General features: G+C 43.2%; 2 protein-coding genes and 1 long non-coding RNA gene across 7 annotated transcripts in view; 1 reads left to right on the top strand and 2 right to left on the bottom strand.

Moving 5' to 3' along the window:
* The window catches only part of pgam5 (PGAM family member 5, serine/threonine protein phosphatase, mitochondrial), a 5,574-nt gene extending 2,509 nt beyond the window's left edge, over positions 1–3,065 (bottom strand). For 3 of the 5 annotated variants that reach the window (XM_008297577.1, XM_008297568.1, XM_008297560.1), the window contains exons 1-3: positions 2,589–3,065; positions 1,918–2,090; positions 1,623–1,751 (exon numbers count right to left, since the gene is read on the bottom strand). In XM_008297577.1, the coding sequence (XP_008295799.1) occupies positions 1,623–1,751; positions 1,918–2,090; positions 2,589–2,815 (529 nt within the window). In that variant the 5' untranslated portion in view covers positions 2,816–3,065. The remainder of the gene's footprint in view (positions 1–1,622; positions 1,752–1,917; positions 2,091–2,588) is intronic. The other 2 variants (XM_008297596.1, XM_008297586.1) reach the window with 1 other exon arrangement.
* Positions 1–19,766, bottom strand: part of LOC103369019 (uncharacterized) — a 703,792-nt gene that overhangs the window by 16,222 nt on the left and 667,804 nt on the right. The gene's annotated exons all lie outside the window — the stretch shown is intronic.
* The window catches only part of zdhhc8b (zDHHC palmitoyltransferase 8b), a 76,585-nt gene continuing 60,657 nt past the window's right edge, over positions 3,839–19,766 (top strand). The window contains exon 1 of the mRNA XM_008297550.1: positions 3,839–4,101. Coding sequence (XP_008295772.1) covers positions 3,998–4,101 — 104 coding nt within the window. The 5' untranslated portion in view covers positions 3,839–3,997. The remainder of the gene's footprint in view (positions 4,102–19,766) is intronic.

Consider the following 19,766-nt stretch of genomic DNA (forward strand, 5'->3'; position numbering starts at 1 on the left):
AGTAATTCTGCACAAGCTTTACTGGACAATAATCTATGTTGCTAAATAATAAATACAAAGAGGACACAATATGTCAATTTATAGTTTATAACTTTAAAGGTAAGGCCTAGGGTTGAACAATATTTAAAAAAAAAAAAAAAAAGACATCCAAGATTTCGTTTTCTAGTGATACAGATTGTGACATAAGAAAGAAACTACTTTCACCAGGTGACTTCAATAACAGGTACATCATAGATTATTTAATATTTGTTATTTATGTTTGCTGGATTCAGAGTCCAGAGTGCTAACCATTACACAAGGGCTGCAAGGTGTTGGTAGCACTGTTTCCTCGCAGCAAGAAGGTTGCCGGTTTGCGTCCCGGTGGGGACACCGGAATCTTTCTGCGTGGAGTTTGCATGTTCTCCCCGTGCAGCGTGGGTTCTCTCCAGGTTCTCCAGCTTCCTCCCACACAGTCCAAAAACATGTTGAGGTTAATTGGTGATTCTAAAACTGTCCGTAGGTGTGAATGTGAGTGTGCTTGGTTGTCTGTCTCTAAGTGTAGCCCTGTGATGGACTGGTGACCTGTCCAGGGTGTCCCCTACCTTCACCCTAAGTCGGCTGGGATAGGCTCCAGCCCCCCCGCGACCCTCGTGAGGATTAAGCGGTGTATAGATAGATAATGGTTGTTTATGTTATTTATTGTCTTTTTTGTTTGTAAATATGCACATAAATAACTACGGGAGTGGGTTACTGAGTGACTGATGGTTGAGATGGAGAAGAGGTAGGAGCTTCGTCCTGCTCCTTTTCAGATATGTTGGGTTATTAGATGTTGCTTTGTTTTGCTATGTTTGTTTGTTTTGTTGATGTTTTGAATATTTGGATTTGTTTTGTGGATTTTTTTCCCCTCACATGTCCGAAATATAAAAAAAAAAACATTAATTTATTCATTCAATAACTGTATTGAAAAGAATAAATCATTCTAGAATAATTGGAGTGATTTTGTAGGAATGTGCATCTGTATAAATAATACTAAATAATTACATGAGAGGTGAAAAATAGAGCTTTGTTGTACTGATGTAATTGGTCAAGCTTACTGCCTCGAGTTGTGGCAACAATTGCAAAGCCCTGCTGACTGGGTACCTGTTTTTGATCAACATCATCCTTTCTGTTGCTGAAATATTTCTCATCCAACAGATGCAGCATTTCTTTTTGCAAACAGATCTTCCGATATAATGTTTCTTGCTCATTTCTCCTGTGGACATGTGGAGCTTGCCAACATGTCCTGTTTCTTTTAAATCTCAGTCAATCATGTTCCATCAGACAGACTCCTCTCGTAGATTAGTCATGGAAAACTGGAGCCGTGCGAGTTTGCTTTTTATATAAACCAACAAAAAGCTGTTGTAGCATGTGTTTGAGTTCATTTGCCTTACTTCACATCACACTTCTGAAATGTGATGCAAGTGCAAGTTGCAATGTCAATGCTGAGACAATATGTTGTGGAATCCCAGTAATGCCAGTACCTTTTGGATACACATTTTCAAACAAATATCAAATTAACTTTCCACATTTTTCCAGAATTAAGAGGGTAAGAAGCCCGGGCTTTTGGCGGTGAAGGTCTGAGAAGCAATGTGGTGTCTACTTACTACCTGGGAGGTGTTTGCTGATGATATTTGCGGTCTCTGTTGCCCTGGCCATGCTGGAGTGAATGAGAACATCATACTTCAGTCCCAGCGCCGCCAGCCTCTGGCCCGTCAGCTCGGCCTGTTCACGGCCTGAATGTGAAGAGACAATGGCTGGTCTGTCAGACACTTTTAGGACAATGCACACAAACACAGGCTGTTCCTTCAACAAGTGGGCGCTACGGACATTGATACACAATCACAGACTGTTTGAAATCACCCTGCAGGCTTTCCAGGTGATAAAATAGGAAATAAGAACCTAGTGGAGTGAGGATCCTCTCCTTGTCACTGTTCCCACTCAGGTTGTACTGGGAGTGTCTGATGAGGAGGATGTTGCGTGTGGCCTTTGGCTTGCCGTTGTCCTGCTCTGAGCTGGGGTCTTCAGTTACGCTCTCCTTCTTCTTCCCATTGGACAGGGAGGATGGGTCCCTCCTGGACAGAGTTAAAACGAGGGGATATTGAGATTAGGAGTAGCTTTGTCTAACATGGTTAGCTTGAAGGATGAAAAACTGGGTTAACACTACAGCTATGATTGCAAATCGTGATCAGTATGAAGAACTTCCATACATCTGGTTTGGAAAATCCCTACGCCAAACTCAGTTTTTAAAAGTGGCTATTTAAAATAAACTCTCAGTATTACTGCTTGTCGAAGAGTAATGATCACGACGTCCCACAAATCCTCACGATCATCCCTTATATTCGGCATATATTCAAAACACCAGTTAGTTAGTTTAATTTTAAGAAGTTCATTTTATCCATCGTGCACATTCGCCTAAATCAACTTTAGCTTGACTGTGGACAGCTTCATCTGAACTATTTGACGCGACCCTCTGTGCAGAAGTGACAGGAGGAAAATGGAGGAAATGTGACGGTGCTAGCTACAGTCAAACTGCCAAAGAGTCAAGAGACAGTGTGCGCCCAGGAACTTACTTGTCCCAGTTGAAGTCCCAGGCGTGTCCAGTCGGGGCTGGAGTGTGGCTGGCAGGTGTCCACGCCGGCTGCGCAGCTTGAAGGACGTTGAATCTCGACCACCGACCGGCCGCCTCTTCGCTCTGCTCACCGAAATAACCGCGGGAGTCGGCGACGGCGGCAGCGAACAGGACGGCGGAACCTCCAGCGAAGCCGCAAATAAGTTTCAAAGTTTTCCTGTAGGACATGCTGCGAGCCGCCCAACGAGCCAACTAATGCTAGCTAATTAGCTGAGCTTAACGAGGTGCTGTTAAATAAGTGTAAGGATGGTTCTCCTCAAAAATGTTTGGCTTTCTGTCGCTAAATGGCGGCTGTCTGTTAATTCCAACTCCAACAAGGTGGAAAAAAACACAGTTTCGTTTGTAAACCGATCTACCAGACACTGGCTCTTGGATGGAACTAAAAATACTGTCAGTACAACAGATAGCAAGCTAATCTGAGCAGTTTCCTACAAACATTACGGCGGCCGGTCCGGGACAAAACTGTTGGCTTTCGCGAAACGCTTAAATTCTGATTTGTGCCACACGGGGGCGCTGTAGTCACTGATAAATCCACAGCAGTGATTTGAGGAGGCTCCGTGAACTCCATTCAACATGCTGCAATTCAGTGGGGAGCTCCTGAGATTTACTATCTTGATTTCCAGTTGCAACCGCTCCAATCCACACATAACTGACTGCTTCTTCACATGGTGCTGTATTTGTGTGGGAAAGGATGGATGATGGATGCATATTGGTAACCCAAAACTAAACCGAATTGAAAGGTGGAAGTGGATGATTTTTTATTTTTAAAAAAAGAGCAGCTAAGACTGGTTTGATTATGTGTATACGCTAGTGATTGATCAAACCCATAATAAACTGACAGATTCTGAATGTAGTTTGGTGTTGCTGTGTCTATAACAGCAGATCAGGACCTGAGCTGCCTGCAGTCCATCAGCCAGTGTTCTTAAACTTTAAGAGGCATTTAAATTAAATGCACGTACAACATGATTGTTGGAGTCGGTGAGCATTTTTAGGGAAAGCGGAGGTTTATAATGCGTAAAAATCACAATTGGGAGTAATCTACCCACATTACAGCTCCGAAAATGCTCCAATTGAGGGTTTGCAGCGAGGCTCCACCTTTTCAAGCGGTTCAGTGACCTCACCAGTGGGCTGGATCGTAAGGGTGGGATTTCCAGGCTTTCACAGAGCTCCATGTATTCCTGCCTTGTCTGTCTCAGGATCTATGCGGCTTCAAAGATAGCAAACACGGACTGCTTTGTACCTCTCACAGCCACAAGAAAGGCGCATAAATTGCACCCTGGATCTCCCGGTTTTTTTTTCTACATGCGACTCCAATCGGAATAAATAATTGAGGAATGTGGAAATTACAGAATGCCCAACAGCGCTGGAAAGAGATTTAAACCCACCAAATACATCCCAGTGTCCACTGCTGCCACACTCCTTGTGGGATCGACCACTTTATTTTTCGTTTTCACGTAAGTTTGCATCGCTTCTTATTCTTTCTCAGTCGCTGCGTGCCGGGATTTACGCACAACTGTGTGCTTCCCCTCCTCAAGACTGCACAGGCAAGGCGAGAGAGGATCGTAGCTGGAAGTTTGCATGGGTGGATTCAGTCACTTGGGTGGGATGAGTGGTTTCTGAAGGGAGAATATCTCAAAAGCAGCCTCCCTGTGCAGCCTCACACACACCGCTCAGCCCTAATACCTGCGAGGCAAACTTCCAATAAGCCATGCAAGTTTATCGAGGCTGTGATCGTGCAGGAGACCGCAGCTTAGGCCGCAAACACACACTTTCCTTTGCAGAAATGCCGCAGGCGCTTGTTGATACAATTAAAATGGATGTATTTGCACAGCAGAGAGTTGATTCGTGCGCACTCGGTTGGGACAGCAGTGGTCCCAGTGATCTGTTAGGAAGCACTGTAATCACAGTCTTGCACGGATGCCCAGCTCAGGATCACTGCACCGTGTCTCACTTAGTGTAGTGCAGTCATTTAGGGGTTTCCCATACAGGCAGGGAGGGGGGATTTGGGGCAAACAGGTCTTGATCCTATTCTCCCAAAAGCAGTCAAAGTGATGTGCATGTTTTGACAGCAGCTGCAATCAGGTTGATTACATTGTCTATCAAGGGACGCATACAAGTAGCTTTCATCCCATAAAGCCTCCATCTGATGAATGAGTAGGTGAGAGCTGCCACTGTAGGAAGGAGTGATAACAGCAGGCAGAGTGATGTCTCTGGTGTGAATCATCCCTCCCTCATACCTACAGTGATAACCCTCAGGTGGATGGATTATCAATGAAATCTAACGTCATGCTCGATCTCATATCCGCTGAGGGGCTTTGGAAATCATTGTTGGGACCTCTGACCTATAGATGACAACCAGAAGGATGAATCGCCCAGTGTCCGCTCTGTGTAGACTACTAAAGAACCAAGCTGCTGAATGAATGGAACACCGTACATCACAGCTGCCGATAGGAAACGTGTTAGATGTGGAGATGGGCATGTTTCGTTTGATTTATAGCTGTTGTGTGTGAATTTGCCTTTTTGACAGTGTCAAATTTTCTCCTATTTAAGCATAAATAAGCAGCAGTGTGTGCAGGATTCATCCCACCTGGACTCTTGCAGGATGACTCAGAAAAATGCTTTAGCTGGACCCTGGGTGGTTCTGTCTCAGGCTGGTGCCCGAGACTGAAGGAAACATATGGTGTTTGTGGGTTGGTAGGTTGGATTGTATCTTTAAAAATCCCAGCACTCCTTGGCGTACTCTTTGGGGCTTTGCATAAACAAATGGCCTGATTTACAAGTCTTGATACAGAGTGTATGTATTATGATTATAGTATGAGCTCCACTCATACTGTTGGCACACAGCAGGAATGAGAGCATTTGCTTACACTGCACCTTTTTAGAGCACCTTCTTCTTCTTTGCTGGAGTTCATGACACACTACACTTTAAGGTTCATCCCTGAGCAGATGGTTCAAGGGTGAGGATTAAGACTTTACTCTGTTGCTCCTTCATTTCCAAGTAGAAGGCCCAGAGGATTGAGTTGTGTATAATGGAACCCCCTGGGGAGTAGTACACGTCCAAACTAGGCCATGCCTCCTCGTTCTCCAACACACATAGAGTCCATTATGTTAAGCTCAGTCTTGCCTGGCTGCAGCGAAAAAGCTGCACGGGTTACAGTGCGAGCCAGAGAGCAGCGGTATGCCTTCATCTGAAATCTCTAAACCAAAATAACATGCAACAAGTGCAAAAGCAGGAATGTAGCAGCCACAAGCTATAACAATCAGGGATTAAAGCTAAAGGACTATACTAGTCCCTCGTATACGCACATGTATGCGCAGGATGCCAGGGACACTAATCTTTTTTTATTCCTGGGCCGCAGTGTGTTAAAGGTCTCTCTGTTGCCAGCAGGCCACTCAGTGTCATATGGGCAATGGAGGATGAGACCTGAGGCAGCAGCGTTGGCTCAGACACTCACACACACTGCTCACGGTGTGTTGCTGAGTTTGGCTTACTGACGTTTCACAGTTTGTCTTTCCCACAGAGACTGAATTAGAACACATTAGTGCAGAATTATTTATATTTCCCCACAGCATGACCACGACTCATCACAAAAGAATACTGCTGATATATTAAGCTGTTAGTCATGGTTTAGCCATCATAATATCATCCCCTTATCTGTGACTGTAAAGAGATTCTATTAAAGAGTAGCTTAGACCTTTCGCTGGGTCTAAATTTGTGCCTGCTCCGTGTGGCTGCGCTGAGGAAGCGTTCCTTTACCTTTTAGTAATTCCTCAGAATGGCTTAATCACCCTCCTTGACCATATGCCAAGTGGATAACCTGTCCAGGAAACAGAGCCTGCACGTTATCATTTCTTGCTAAGCCTAATAGTCCACACTTTAGCGTATGCGTCGAGATGTGTGGAAACAATTGATTGATCATGTGGACAAGACCAACGTTCAGCAGTTTTTGCTGTGTGGAGGTGAATTATGAGCGAGGCGGTCAGTAGTTGGAGCCTGCATGTCACCAGGCCGAGAGCAGAGCTGCATGCCGAACAGGCCAGACAGGAATCTAATCTTCGGCTTCCACATCTGTTTCCTCCTTTTCACTGTAGATCCATTGAATCGGACTTCATTCAGATCCCACTGAATGCTTTGTTTTTGCGTTTGTGCTCCGCTCTGAGGTTCTTGTCGAGATTTTAAAAGGTATTTCCGATGTGTCGGTGGAGAGAGTACAGATTTGTCAAAAGGATGGGGTTGACAGTCAAACCATGATGTGCCGTTAGAACAAGGGCTCCTATATTTAACTTTTATAGCTTCTATCTTGGTACGAACTCGTCACGCCTAAACTGTACAGTATGAACAATTTTACAGCCTCCAGTACAGAGATCCTGTTTTCCTTTGAAACATTCGAGAAACTGAAGCAAAGTGATTAAACTGGGTCCGTCATTTACACAGAGCAGGAACTTTGTCTTGTCTTAAAAAACAATCTGGTAGCGTTACTCTGATAGGCTAAGAAATAAGGATACAGAGACATAGATTTAAAGAAAAGACACTAAAGCGGAGTCCCAAAATGACTCTTTTCCGCCTCTGACTGACAGCTACTGTTTGTGGCTAGGTCACTGTGTCCAGTGTTTATAAGTAATCAGTGCTAGCTGAATATGCTAAATGAGGGATGCATGCACGTCTTCCTGTTTACAGGCTAACACTGGCTAGCTTTAGCTTTTGCCTCGCTACTGTCTAGAAAAAAAGTATTCTTCATACAAACTGAAAGAAGGTATACTCATAGAGTCATTCTTACATCCTCAGTGAGCATTTTTATGTTGAAAAGATGTTTACAGGCTCAAAAATCCAAGTAGATGTTGATTAAATGTTCACTTTTAGACCTGTGCTGTATTTAAAAGATGGATGTGGCCGACGCCACCCATTGTTTTGTGGAATACTGTTTTGAAGCCTTGTGTTTAGAATTTAGCTGTCGCTAGAAGTCAGGAGAAATCGGTTACATCGACTGGAGAACCAGCGGACCCTGGCTATGATGATACGGTAGTGACCTGTCAGTCACAAGGTAGCCACACACCAAGGTAGGGCGGCTGTGGCTGAAGTGGTGGAGCGGGTTGTCCTCTAATCGCAAGGTTGGTGGTTCGATCCCCTGCCTCCCACATGTTGAAGCGTCCTTGGGCAAGACTGAGCCCAAAGTTGCTCCCAATAGCAGGCAGTTACCTTGCATGGCAGCTCTGTCACAATTGGTGTGTAAATGAGGGATGTAATGTGAAGCGCTTTAAGTCTCACTGAGGTAGAAAGGCGCTATATAAGTGCAGACCATTTACCTTGAAACATATCCAGCTTTATGGCCTATTTTACTCTAAATTGGACCATAATTTACAAGTTGAACATCATTTTATAAGACAAAAAAGTCTTGAAACTAACATCCATCCATCCCTCCATCTTCTCCCGCTTATCCGGAGTCGGGTCACGGAGGCAGCAGCCTTAGCAAAGCCGCTAACAGAAACTAACAATTGAGGCAAAAAAGTTTACTGAGCTAACGATTCAAGGGAGAAGTGTGAACATTTTCTCAGAGACTTGTATGCAGTCTGACTTTTTTTGCAGCCAGAGGAGTCGCCCCCTGGTGGCTGATAGACAGAATGCAGATGTAATGCGCCGCTACATTGGCTTCACCTTTTAGACGACAAAGGCTGCGTTTATTTTTTCTATCCAGTCTGTGCATTTGGATCATATTTCAGTGGAAAGTTTCATCCTCTAATGTGCCAACAATGACTAATTATTATTTTTAAGGTTACCCAATAGCAAAAAGCGATCTAACAAGGTGGATACATGTTTCTAAGTCTAAGTCTAAACCAGCTAATTGTTCGAACATCTAATTAGATCGGCATTAGAGCATCATTTAATGAATGCAGACATTGAAAATAAAAAGTCAAAATTAATTTTTCCTGTTTTGTATTGTATGAAATTTATCTCCCATTCAAAATGGGATAGTCCAGTGGTGTTGGTAATCCCACATGTGGTTCTCCCACCACGGCTACAACCCTCTCTAAAGTGTTTCATCTGACTACAACATCGAGGTTTTCTGTGTAGTATTAATTGAAGGTCTAAAAGTATAATTGAATGTTTGCTCACTGATCCTAATCCGCGTCCTGCATGTGATTATGTATGCTGAGCCGCTGTCGTCTTTTTGTCAAGGGGTTCGGTAAACACGCTTGTGATCATTAATGCCTCACTGCTTGGTATTAGTGTCCATCAGAGCCCGTTCGCCTTCCTCCTGTGCGACGTTCGTGGCTTTAGAGGCGCCCTGTGTTTGACTGTAGTTAAATGAATTGTTGGTTCGACTCGTCTTGTTTATGCTCGGAGTGGGAGCCAGACTATCTTGGCCTGTTTTAAATATTGCTCATATGACATTGAGGCTGATTTGGTTTAGTTTGTTTATTTAAATGCGTGATTGAGGACATATTGCCAAGTTTGAGATGTTGCAAGGGCAGAGCATTTCTCAGAGGGAGGAAACTGCCAGCTGGCCTAATAGCTCTATTTGGTGTCTGTGCTCATGAACAAGCATCTATCAAATCTAAAAACCAGAGACGCTCCAGCTCCCTGATGTTATACTCATGTAGAGCGTGCTGAGAAATGAACTGCTTGCACAACTTTAACCTAGCAGGCCGTACAAAAATATTCCCAGAGTCCCATGAGAGCAGCAAATTTCAGCTCATCAATATTCGTCTTCATCATGTCCTACCCATCACGCCATGAGAAATGCTCACTGAAATATTCTGTCCTCAAACAGCATTAGGTTTCAGCCCCTCAGCTGAGGTGGATAAGGAGCGATCCTGTCCTCATGTCACACAGAGGATAAAACTTTGATAATCTCGACGAGGCCAAAAGTAGCCGATAGACGTGATGGCTCACTGGGGCCAAAATATCCCCTTGGCCTATTCATTAAATCCATGCAGCGAAGTCTCCTGGTTTATAGAGATAACTGCTGTTTTTTTTTCCCTCTCACTCGGGATAGAACCAGTAGCAGGTGTGCCTAGTTTTGTCAGATTAGATAACAATGTAATTTCCTCTGTAGGTCCTCATCCATCAGCACCCTGGAGTGAGGGTCTGGAGATTGACAATCGCAGTGCAGGACTGTGTCACGTCTGCTCTCAACGCTAGTAATGGAGGGACGGGCTGTAATGACTGGAGACAGGACCGTATTGACCTAAAGTTCCCTTTCTTTAACATTATACTCGCTCTGTTTTTATATGTTTGGCCCATGTGGTGTTTCATGGTTAATTTTCATTCTTACTGAGGTTTATGGTTCACCACAACGCACATTTCCAGTCTGTAATTTTATTACAGACTGATCAGTCCCCTGCTCCTGCAGCCCTACAGCCTCCGAGCCGAGGCAGCAGCTACACGGAGCAGTAAGGCTGCCGTTTTTAAAAAATATCACAGTTAATTCAGAGTGATGGACTGTATTCATTGTGAAGTATTTATACTTGCAAATAGACTTCGTTCCTGTGTGATGTCTCAACCTCCCAAATGTCCTGAGTTTATTAATAAAGAAGCAACATTCCTTTGAAATGCTGATTCTTTGATACCGTTATGTAGCTCCGGTCTGATATTCTATTTTTTTTTAAATCCATCAGCATTGTGTTTTTTTCTCCATCTATTATGTAGCTCTGTTGAGATGAGGCGTTGTTCAGGGGTCTTGAGCAAATATATCGGCCAGTATTAGCTCACTGCAGACATACCGGAACTGGTGAAGATGTTCACCAATAAATGCCAAACATATGTTATGAAACAGTGTCAGTATTCTGTAGTTTGTAGTTTTTTTTATGTTACTACACTGTAAAATGTCCTGCAAGCTATATCTAATGGCCGCAAATGTAAGCAATCTTATCAAAAGTTTTCTTTTATTTATGTCTCAAAGACAGTGTTTGTCTGATGTGCATCTGTAACACAGAGAATCCTTCATTTTACTTTTTAGTCTGTGATTAACCCCACAATTCAGATTTTTGTGGACTACCGTAAATACTTTTCTGGATTCAGAAAGTCATTCACATTCATCAAGTGTTGTCAATACGAAAACCTATTTCAGAGCTTCTCTATTGTATAAGTGTCGGTGAGAATGGGTTTGATGTAGGTGTTACATATGACTTTGATGTATTGCGTCATTATTGAGCTGATATTGGGTGGAGTCTGAAAAAATAAAAAAATCTGTTTGAACGGTGGAGGCAGCAGGAGTCGCACCATGACCTGAACCTGGCCTCAGCGGCTCCAATATTTTTAGCTTCTGACAGTTTGACAGTAATGGGAGCAAATGTGGGTTTCAGACGCATTTCTCGGTCTAATAATCATCTAGAAGAGTGTGATTCTGAAGGGAATTCTGAATTATGATGGCCAAACAGCTAGTACATCCAAAATACACACATACACACACATCAGTCCTGTCCTCTGTGGTAGTGAGCTGCCATATAGCTGCCATTTGTGTTCACCAAGGTATTTTCAGGTGTGTGAAGTTAGAAGCGTAGATTCTTGTTGGAGGGTTTAGCTGTTCAGTTAAAACTCTTCGGGGAACATTTTGATTGTTCCCTTTAGACTATTATTGTCATTTAGTTAATCAAATTAGTTTTGTCATCTCTTTGTGTGGTGTGCTGTATAGTTATAGTTACTGGTGTGCAAAGACAAACTTAAACTGCAGGGAAACCCCCCCCCCATCTGCCACCTCATCACCCCTCCATCAATGGTGGGCCTTTTGGAGCACCAGGCTGCTGTGGCAGAGCTTTCATACAGTCGAAGCAGTGTGCCACCATCAGTATTGATGAGTCAATGAGGTCCAGAGAATAAAAGGCCAGGTCATTTAATCTCATTCCATCCCAGCCGTCCTGCCGCTGCACCACAACTAGGTTAAGATAATGCTGACAGATCCTCTTCCCTGGCACTCCACCGCCGTCCTGCAGCAGGCCAACTCACTAGCCTACATTACATTTCAGGTCAATGCAAATTTTCCAGGTTGGGTTCTGTGGTAATTTTAATGATCATATTTGATAGAGGAAGCTGATGTCACTGTATTAACCCTCGAAAGCCCATAGACAGTTCCCTGGCTTTATTTTGCTCCTGTCACATTTTTTACTCACTGTGGGTTCATTTTTTAAATACAATATAGTCCTGCATCTCTATGGAAACAACGCAACAATGGTTAGAAAGAGAGATACTCAACAATGACTACTGTGCATTATGACACAGTTATGATGACATAAATCATTATAAAAAAAACTAAATTTTTCATTTGTTTTTTAAAAATTTAAAAATCTGAGTTCCAAAATGCAATATTTTTCTGACATGCTATACAAGTTATAGACATTTCACTGGTTACATTTTTAATTTGTTTAGTTTTGTACATAATTTTTTTAGAACAAATGATTTGTTTTGGCTTTTTTGTTTAAATGAGACATGTAGAATAAAGTGATTTTAGTCAAATATCACAATTTCAAGCTTGTATTAGAATCACACCTAACGAATGATTTGTCTAAGGACTGTCAGAACATTAGAAATCAGATGATTCATTCTGTTTTTACAGTTTTTGGCTCTAATAAATGTTGTAGTTTCAGGATGTGAAAAAACAAACAAACAAACAAAAAAAAACAAACATGCCTTTCCAACCCACCAGCAGGTTTTGGGCTACAGATGCACAACATATTCCTCTGTGTGCATAATAAGAATTCCAAAATGCAAAGTACTGTTGAAAATGTATTGCATTGTTTCCTCAGAATAAATCTACTGTTTTTCCTGATTTGTGGAAGGGTTTAAATGATTGTAAGTAAGTCCTAATTTCTCACAAAAATCCTTTTTGCATATGACCATATGATTGTGACACTGTGAGATCATTATTTGTAGATTAACATGATTGATTGGATATGAATAAAAAAAGTATGAACATCCTAATCTGTTGCAGCAGGTGATTATGAATCCAAATTGTGCGTCACATTCTTAGCATGATGTTCCAACACATGTTGAGGTTTAAAAGAAGTCAGTGCTTTCTATAATTACCCGTTTCTCTCTCTGCCAAGCTTTGAACTAGTATTTTTTTCACTGTGCCGTCTTTTGTATTCGACAAATTTTAATGTACCTCAAAAAACACAAAAGAACTGTCTTAAATTTGTTTGAATGTGTCATTTCTATTCCACATCAAAAGAGTTGGAGGAACATTTAGATTCACTTTGTGCTGTTACAGCTTGTGACTGTGTTTCTTTCTCCTTTTTTTGTCTATTTAAAGTCCTTTTGGGTTTTCTGAAGCAGTGACTTTCTGGAGCTCTGACGCTTGCCAAAAAAGGAAATTGTGCCTTGTGATGCCATAGTTGAGCTAAATGGATCCATGTGGATTCAGTGCACAGCAGTGTGTGGGCGAAAAGTGCGGGAAAGTGCAGCGAGGTGCGCTCAGAGTTTTGCTATACTCCACCACCCTCCCACCAGCCCAGCAGGCCCGGGCCGCCTGGAAAGTCTCCTCTTGGGGAACATGTGGGATTAATTTAGACCTCCAGCCTCTCCCTCCTTGGGTGTCTCCACCCTGTTTCCCCCTCATGTTCTTTTGCCAGAGGGAGACCATGACTGGTAATAAGCAGAAACAGAGCTCTGTGTCTTAACACCCTCGGCTGGAGTGGCTTTTCTGAGAGATCAAGGAGTCTGCAGCGAGACGAGGCTCTCGGTGTTTACAAGAGTGTAGCTGTGTCCATCTCTGGGACTCAGCGGAAGACGGGCTGATAGACTCTGTGATTAAAAGGGCAGGTCTTCCGCATCTTTGCCACTTTTTGTGGTAGGAGATGAGTGGGCGCAGAAAACAAAGCCAGCCACCATTCATCTGTGTAGTAGAGTGCAACCATCGCTCCACAGTGGATGAATGTGCTGAATTTTTATCTAATTATAGCTTTTTTTTCAAATTACTATAAATGCAGTAGGCTTGATAGGAAAATGCATTTGTTTAAATAGCTGCTTTAAAGCTGCTATAATCAACTTTTTAATTGTACCTTCTGATTAAGTCGCTCTGTGAATGTGGAAGGTGTTGCTGTCCGTGATGAACCCACAGACAATTAGCACCCGACTCGGCTCTCTACCAAACTATTTAGCATTTCTCAGCTCATTGTTTTGGTTTTGTGCCCCACAATTTTACTGTGTGGTTCATTCTCACTGCTCTCATCAGGGTTGTTTCCACACACACAGCAGGCAGCTGTTCAGTAAAAACATCTCTCAAAACCCACTGCACACTGCCTGGTAGTTACTGTAGTGGATGTAGTGAAGCATTTAGCAGCTTAAGAGGTGGTAAAGGCAAAAAAAATAATAATCAAAAGCTCATTGATTGTTGAATTTGCATGGGCCAGGTGGAGGAGGAACATGGATTAACAATTAATGCTACAGGTGTGTGCCAACACATATCCTGCTATGTCAACCTCTAAAAATCATGTCAGTGTTGTGTAGCTTGTTTTTGCTGCCCCCACATGGGCATGAAACAGCAGATTTAAGTGTCACAGAGTTTGAACCTGTTGGTCGGCTTTGGTTTTTCTGTCGGCAGTTGTTCTCCATGTACCTGTGTGGGTTTTCTTTGGGTGCTCCAACTTCCTCCTACTGTCCAAAGATTCTAAATTGCTCATAGGTGTGAGCGTACATAGGTGTGTGATGGACTGGAGACCTGTCAAGGGTGTACCCCACCTTTCATAGGCTCCAGCCCCCTACAATCCTCTACAGGATAAAGCAGGAATAGCTGTCCAACTGGATGGACGTATAACCAACATTCCCAGCTAATAATGTCGTAATATGCCATCTAATAGCAGTGTATGGAGTGACCTTCTATAAATACAAGCGATCGCTCTTGTCTTTGAAGCCATGGATCTGGGGTAGGCTCTAGCCAGGCTCGCCTCTGTGAGGATTTTGCCCGTCCCCTTTGTAGTTCACTATAGAGGCGACCTTATCCTCTCACATCTGTCACATGCTATTATTTCACACCTCGCATTGGTTTGAGATAAATATTTGTTATCACTGCTCAACTTGCCAAAAGCCATACATAGAGATGCCCTTCGCTCAACCCATCAGAAGGTGTGTACTCATACATAGAAATGTCCTTTTTTTGTTTTATCAAAATAATCACAGGCCTTCGTACCAGACAGTTCTGTATTTTTGCTGTAACAAACAGGCTATTTTTGTAACTTCATCTCCTTGAAAGTATTTTTTTTGTTTTTCAAAGGACAGATGAGACACATCCTTACATTTTGTTGACTCCTACTCTAAATTGTACTCAAACCCTTCTAGCATGAGAAGAATAAGCAAACAGAGCTTTGTGATTTGTTGGTTTTCATGCTAAACTAAACAAGTTTTCTTGACTGTAAAACCCCTGTCAATATGCTAAGCTACATCTAGAATGCAGAAATTACACATCAAGGAAGCTGCACAATGAACCAGAGAACTACCATCGCTGTGTTATTCGTTTGTCAAATGTCCGTTTAAAAGAATGGTGTCGTGCTTGACAGTGCGAGGATATTTGAAAATGAGGTTTACAACGGACGAATGTATTCGGCCCTCAGGCTTTCACCACTCTCTGTGGATTCCAGGTTCACCTCTACCTAATATAGAGTGGGTGAGTGTCATGCGGAGAGAAATCTCCACCACAGTTAGAGTCTTGAGGCTAGTTCTGAAAGGTCAGAGCACAGTTCAGTCCAAACTGACTGTGGGCTCAATTTGTGCTTGAGGTTTCCATCCAGGATTGTTTTATTCAGCCAGTGAAAGAGAGACCCACTTATGCAGCTGTGCTATTTTTATTACACAGTTTGACAGACAATATGAAAAATCTGTAGTGGATTAACTCTCTTGATCTTTGGGAAGGAAGTTGTTGACCACATCTGTGACAGAGACAGTGCTGAGTGCTGTCTGCCGGAGAGCAGCCAGCCAGCTCAGAGCTATGGATTTCCTCTGCTACACTGTTTTCTTTGGCCCAGCACTGTGTGCAATTCTAAAGAAAAGTCTGCAGTTTTTGTATCTTATCTATGCACAGCTGATGTAATCACAGTTCTTCAGTTTTTGACTGAAAAACAAGCACAGGAAGCTTGACTTTGAATGTGTGAGCAGAACCTTTTTTTTTTTGCTTCTCAGTAATACGTCTTTGGAGAATTCAGTGGTATGCATACAGAAACTACAGCAGGTCACGTAACTGACATGAAAACAAAGCTATGTAGCGCTTATTCACTTTTGGATTCGATACTGGTCAGTTCAGGGGGGGCCGTCTGGATGTTTTTGTGGAGCTGTATGCAGTGTAGCTCTGCGGCTCTTAATATGCTTTTTGTCCTTCTCAATGCTCTGACTTCATCCTGCCTTATCTCTTCCAGGGAGGTGTTTTGTTTGTTTTCCTCTTGTCTCAGGAGAATCTACTGTTTGCTAAATCCCTCTGCTGAGCACTGATAGTCCAATCATAGCCTTGTAAAACCGAAAACACAAGAGCAAAGTAAGTAAGGACTGGATTAAACACGGTGTTTAGCTGCTCCTAAGTGAGCTTAATGCTAAATCAGTGTTATAATCTAAAGAATACACATCTGCAGGTACCTGATGGTCCACTAGTGACTGAGTGATGTAAATTTCGTCACCTGCCCAAGTCCATGAGAGTTTATGCAGACCCCCCTGCTGATGCCACGCAGCCACTATGCTACAAGAGCAGTCGTGTGCATGCTTGGTATGTGTAGGCACCAATCCACTTTGCATGTGTGGGACAAGCATACCAAGTGGACTAGACAGCATTACACAACTACGTGTTCATGGTGTCTGTGTACGGCGAGCCATTGTAACATTCAATAGCTAGACTTAACATGTGGAGTAGATATCCATAATTCAGTTCTTCCTAGTGAAAAATACCATTTCAGATGTCCTTAGTGTCATTTTTCTGGCACAGATAACACTTTTGTAACATACTGTGGCACTGCAACCATAACCACACATGTCAAGCTGTGTTACAACAATACCAGAGCAGCCTGAGGACAAAGTTCTAGTAGATTGGCAAAACACTCATTCTTCACAAACTAATCGCTGATGGAATTTTTTTCTATTTCACATCATTTTCTAGGGATCTTATCCATCACAACAGCCGCCATTACTTCTGCTAACACTGTTCAAATACTTTGCTGGACCAATATCCAATGGGAAGCTTCCCGTGAGCAATGTCAAGTAAATTTGGGATTCAAAACCAAATTACAGATATGTGTCATTTTGACTAGTCAGACTGATTATATGGATTCAGAGTTGAGGATATCATTAAATTAAAATTCTGACTAGTCACAGTCTAATTAGAACCAGACAAAATGACTTAACATAAGTGTATTTATTTGTAATGTTACTCCCGGATAGTTAAATGAACAGTTCTATTTTACATTTTTCTTCATCGTACTTAGTTTGCCTGGTATATGCAGCCTTTACCTCAGTGTTGCAGCTCAATATGTGGCCAGTAAGTTCAGAGAGTATTTAACAAGTGCTGTGTTCCAACACAAAGATTGCCAAGTGTAGCACCAGTAACTGAGCATAGAGGAACTTTGCAACGTCACTTGAAGGCACAGGGAAAGTTTTATCCTTTAAATCTTTCAGAGTGCGGATGTTTTCTGTTTATTTTGGCTCTTGTCTTGCCAGGAATCGACTGAAATTAGCCAACCCGAGAGGCTGGCCGGAACCCAGAGCCTGACCTTTTTGGTACCACCGTTGTCAACGGGCCCGAAGCCAAATGAGGCAGTGAACTAAAACAATACCCATGGGTGTCGGTGCTGAGTGCTACTTTACCCCAAATTAGGATCTTAGTTGGAGTCTTAATCCAACCAGTGCGCAGCAGTGATCTAATTCACTGACCTGGTTGCACCTAGTCGGAGTAGGAGCCTGCAACCGCTTGATCGGAGCTGACGTGAACAGCAGACTTTGTTGTTCCCCGAGTGCGCTGCACAGCCCTCTGCCGCCGTGTGCATTCTCAGCAGTGTGAATAATTGCTAAAGTCCCGATTAAACTGCTGTGGAACTATTAGCCACCCGGCCAAATCCAGCTGATCCCTTAAATTGTTTTAATAGCATTCCCTGTCGACAGAAGGGCCACCCTGCTATCAAGGTGTGGGCCAGTCACCAAGTCTAGACTGACACCTACTGCTCCCGAGTTCTAATTCCTGTCACATAAAATAATGACTAATAATAACTGTGCTGAATAGCAGAGGTGATAAATGTGATCTTCAGTATTCATTCAACCATGGCTCTGTATGGGTGTAAATATATAGCGACAGCCAAGTTTACCTCTTCATCAAGCGGGCCGTGCTGAAGGTCCAATCAAATATTGACTCAGCGTCTCAGGATTTGTCTGTGTCACACTGAACTCTGCTTCACTTTACCCACAGACCTTTAATAATGCAGCAATTATAACATACCTCTCTGCATTATTCCCGTGAGCACTCTGGCTTTTAGCATCGCTGAATATCAGGCAGGAGAACCTGTGAATATCAATTAGTTTGTTTTATCGATCTTCATACGCAGCTCTGAACGCACTGCCCTCCTTAATTCATTTTGCATTCCTATCCTGCTCATCCTCCTCCGCCATGTGTTTTGCAAAGATGGGTGTCAGTTCGTATTTTCCTCCGAGATAGCTTCACCTCTGTGGAAGTTAATCTGCCTAAAGTCTGAGGTTTCTGCAGTCGGGTGGGCTTCACAGTCACCAGCATTAACACCAGCGATAAGTTCATTCATGTCTGTCAGCCCCTCCACCCAAGCATGGTGCCACGATGGAGCCTCAATACGTCACGGGGAAAGTTGTCTGAGGGGGATGCCTGTGTTTTCATCTTCTCCCTTTTGGCAGGTTAAAGCCCCTCTGATATGTGCCTGGGGGGGTTTAGCCTGCCTCACAATCTATCTTGCTCCGTGTTAATGAAATCATTCACGGTTGCGGTGCTTATCTGCGACGGTCCCCAGCGTTCCTCGTTCCTATAAGCATATTTCTGCCTGCACTAATGCGCCGGGTGCTGCAAATTGAGACGCTCCCCCTGAGAATGTGTGCAGAATGTTATTAGTGAGTCTTAGGTCTTCCCTGGAGACCTCTGTAACATTTCACTTTGAGAAAGTTTTCTTGCCTTATTTGAGGAGAACTTCTCCTTATCTGTATTTCTGAAAACACTCAAAAGGTTTTAATGCAAAAAGTTCTGCAGTTTTTAAAATTACTCTGACACGGATGCTTTGCTATTATGCATTTTTTATGCATTTCTTGCATATTTCTCTCCACTGAACGCATTTCTCAGTATCCTTGCTGCAAGTATTCAGCAGTGTGTTTGGCTGGGCTTGAAATGGCCACTATAATCATGCTTCAGAAGTCTGAGTGCAAATAGCAGAGAGATGACCAACCAGGGAGCCACAGTTCCCATCAAGAATGCTGCAGCTGATGTGATTGAAAGCCCAAATGAATGGATTCCCAGAGGAGGAGTAGGAAGAAGAAGTGGAGCGGGAATCAAAGGAAGTGCTGAGCAGTCAGAAACTACACCTGGCTAAGGGAAGCAGTGACAACATAAATAATTGTTCGGGAGACTGCAGAAGTGGCAGCAGTACAGCTGTCTCGACCCCACCAGCTAAGTAAAGACCCAAAGGAGCCTGTAAGCAAACGTGGCTCAAATGTCAAGTTTCAACCTGGACCCCAGGAAAACGTCAGCTCAGCTCTGGCAGCGATGGTTTAGGATTTGGCGTTGTTGTGTCTGGAGCGGCTGAAAAAAGGTCTGCCTCTCAGTAGGGGGGGTGACAGGGAATGTGACAACAGCTGCCCAGGAAGCCGACTTTCATGTGGGCCGGGTTGAGGTGTGGCAGCAGGTGGAACCCAACATACACAGATATGCGAAACTGAGCTAAAGAGGAAAACAGAATAAACATGCCTCTGTGTATCAGCCTCCAGCTTGTAGAGTCGGTTCCCACTCAATAATATTTTTAGACCGTCACCAATGCAAATCAGAGCATCTATCTCACAGTTTCAGGTGCTTGACATGATGTTAGTCATGTTGACTTAAGCGGACTCGTCTTCTGCTGCTGTCTGCAGCCTGTAAATTCTCAGAAATGTATAATTTGTCATGGCAACAAGCATAAAAGAACCGTTCACATGGGAAAAGACAGCTAA

The sequence above is a fragment of the Stegastes partitus genome, unplaced genomic scaffold, assembly GCF_000690725.1.
Source record: "Stegastes partitus isolate 25-593 unplaced genomic scaffold, Stegastes_partitus-1.0.2 Scaffold26, whole genome shotgun sequence".
NCBI classification, from domain to species: domain Eukaryota; kingdom Metazoa; phylum Chordata; class Actinopteri; family Pomacentridae; genus Stegastes; species Stegastes partitus.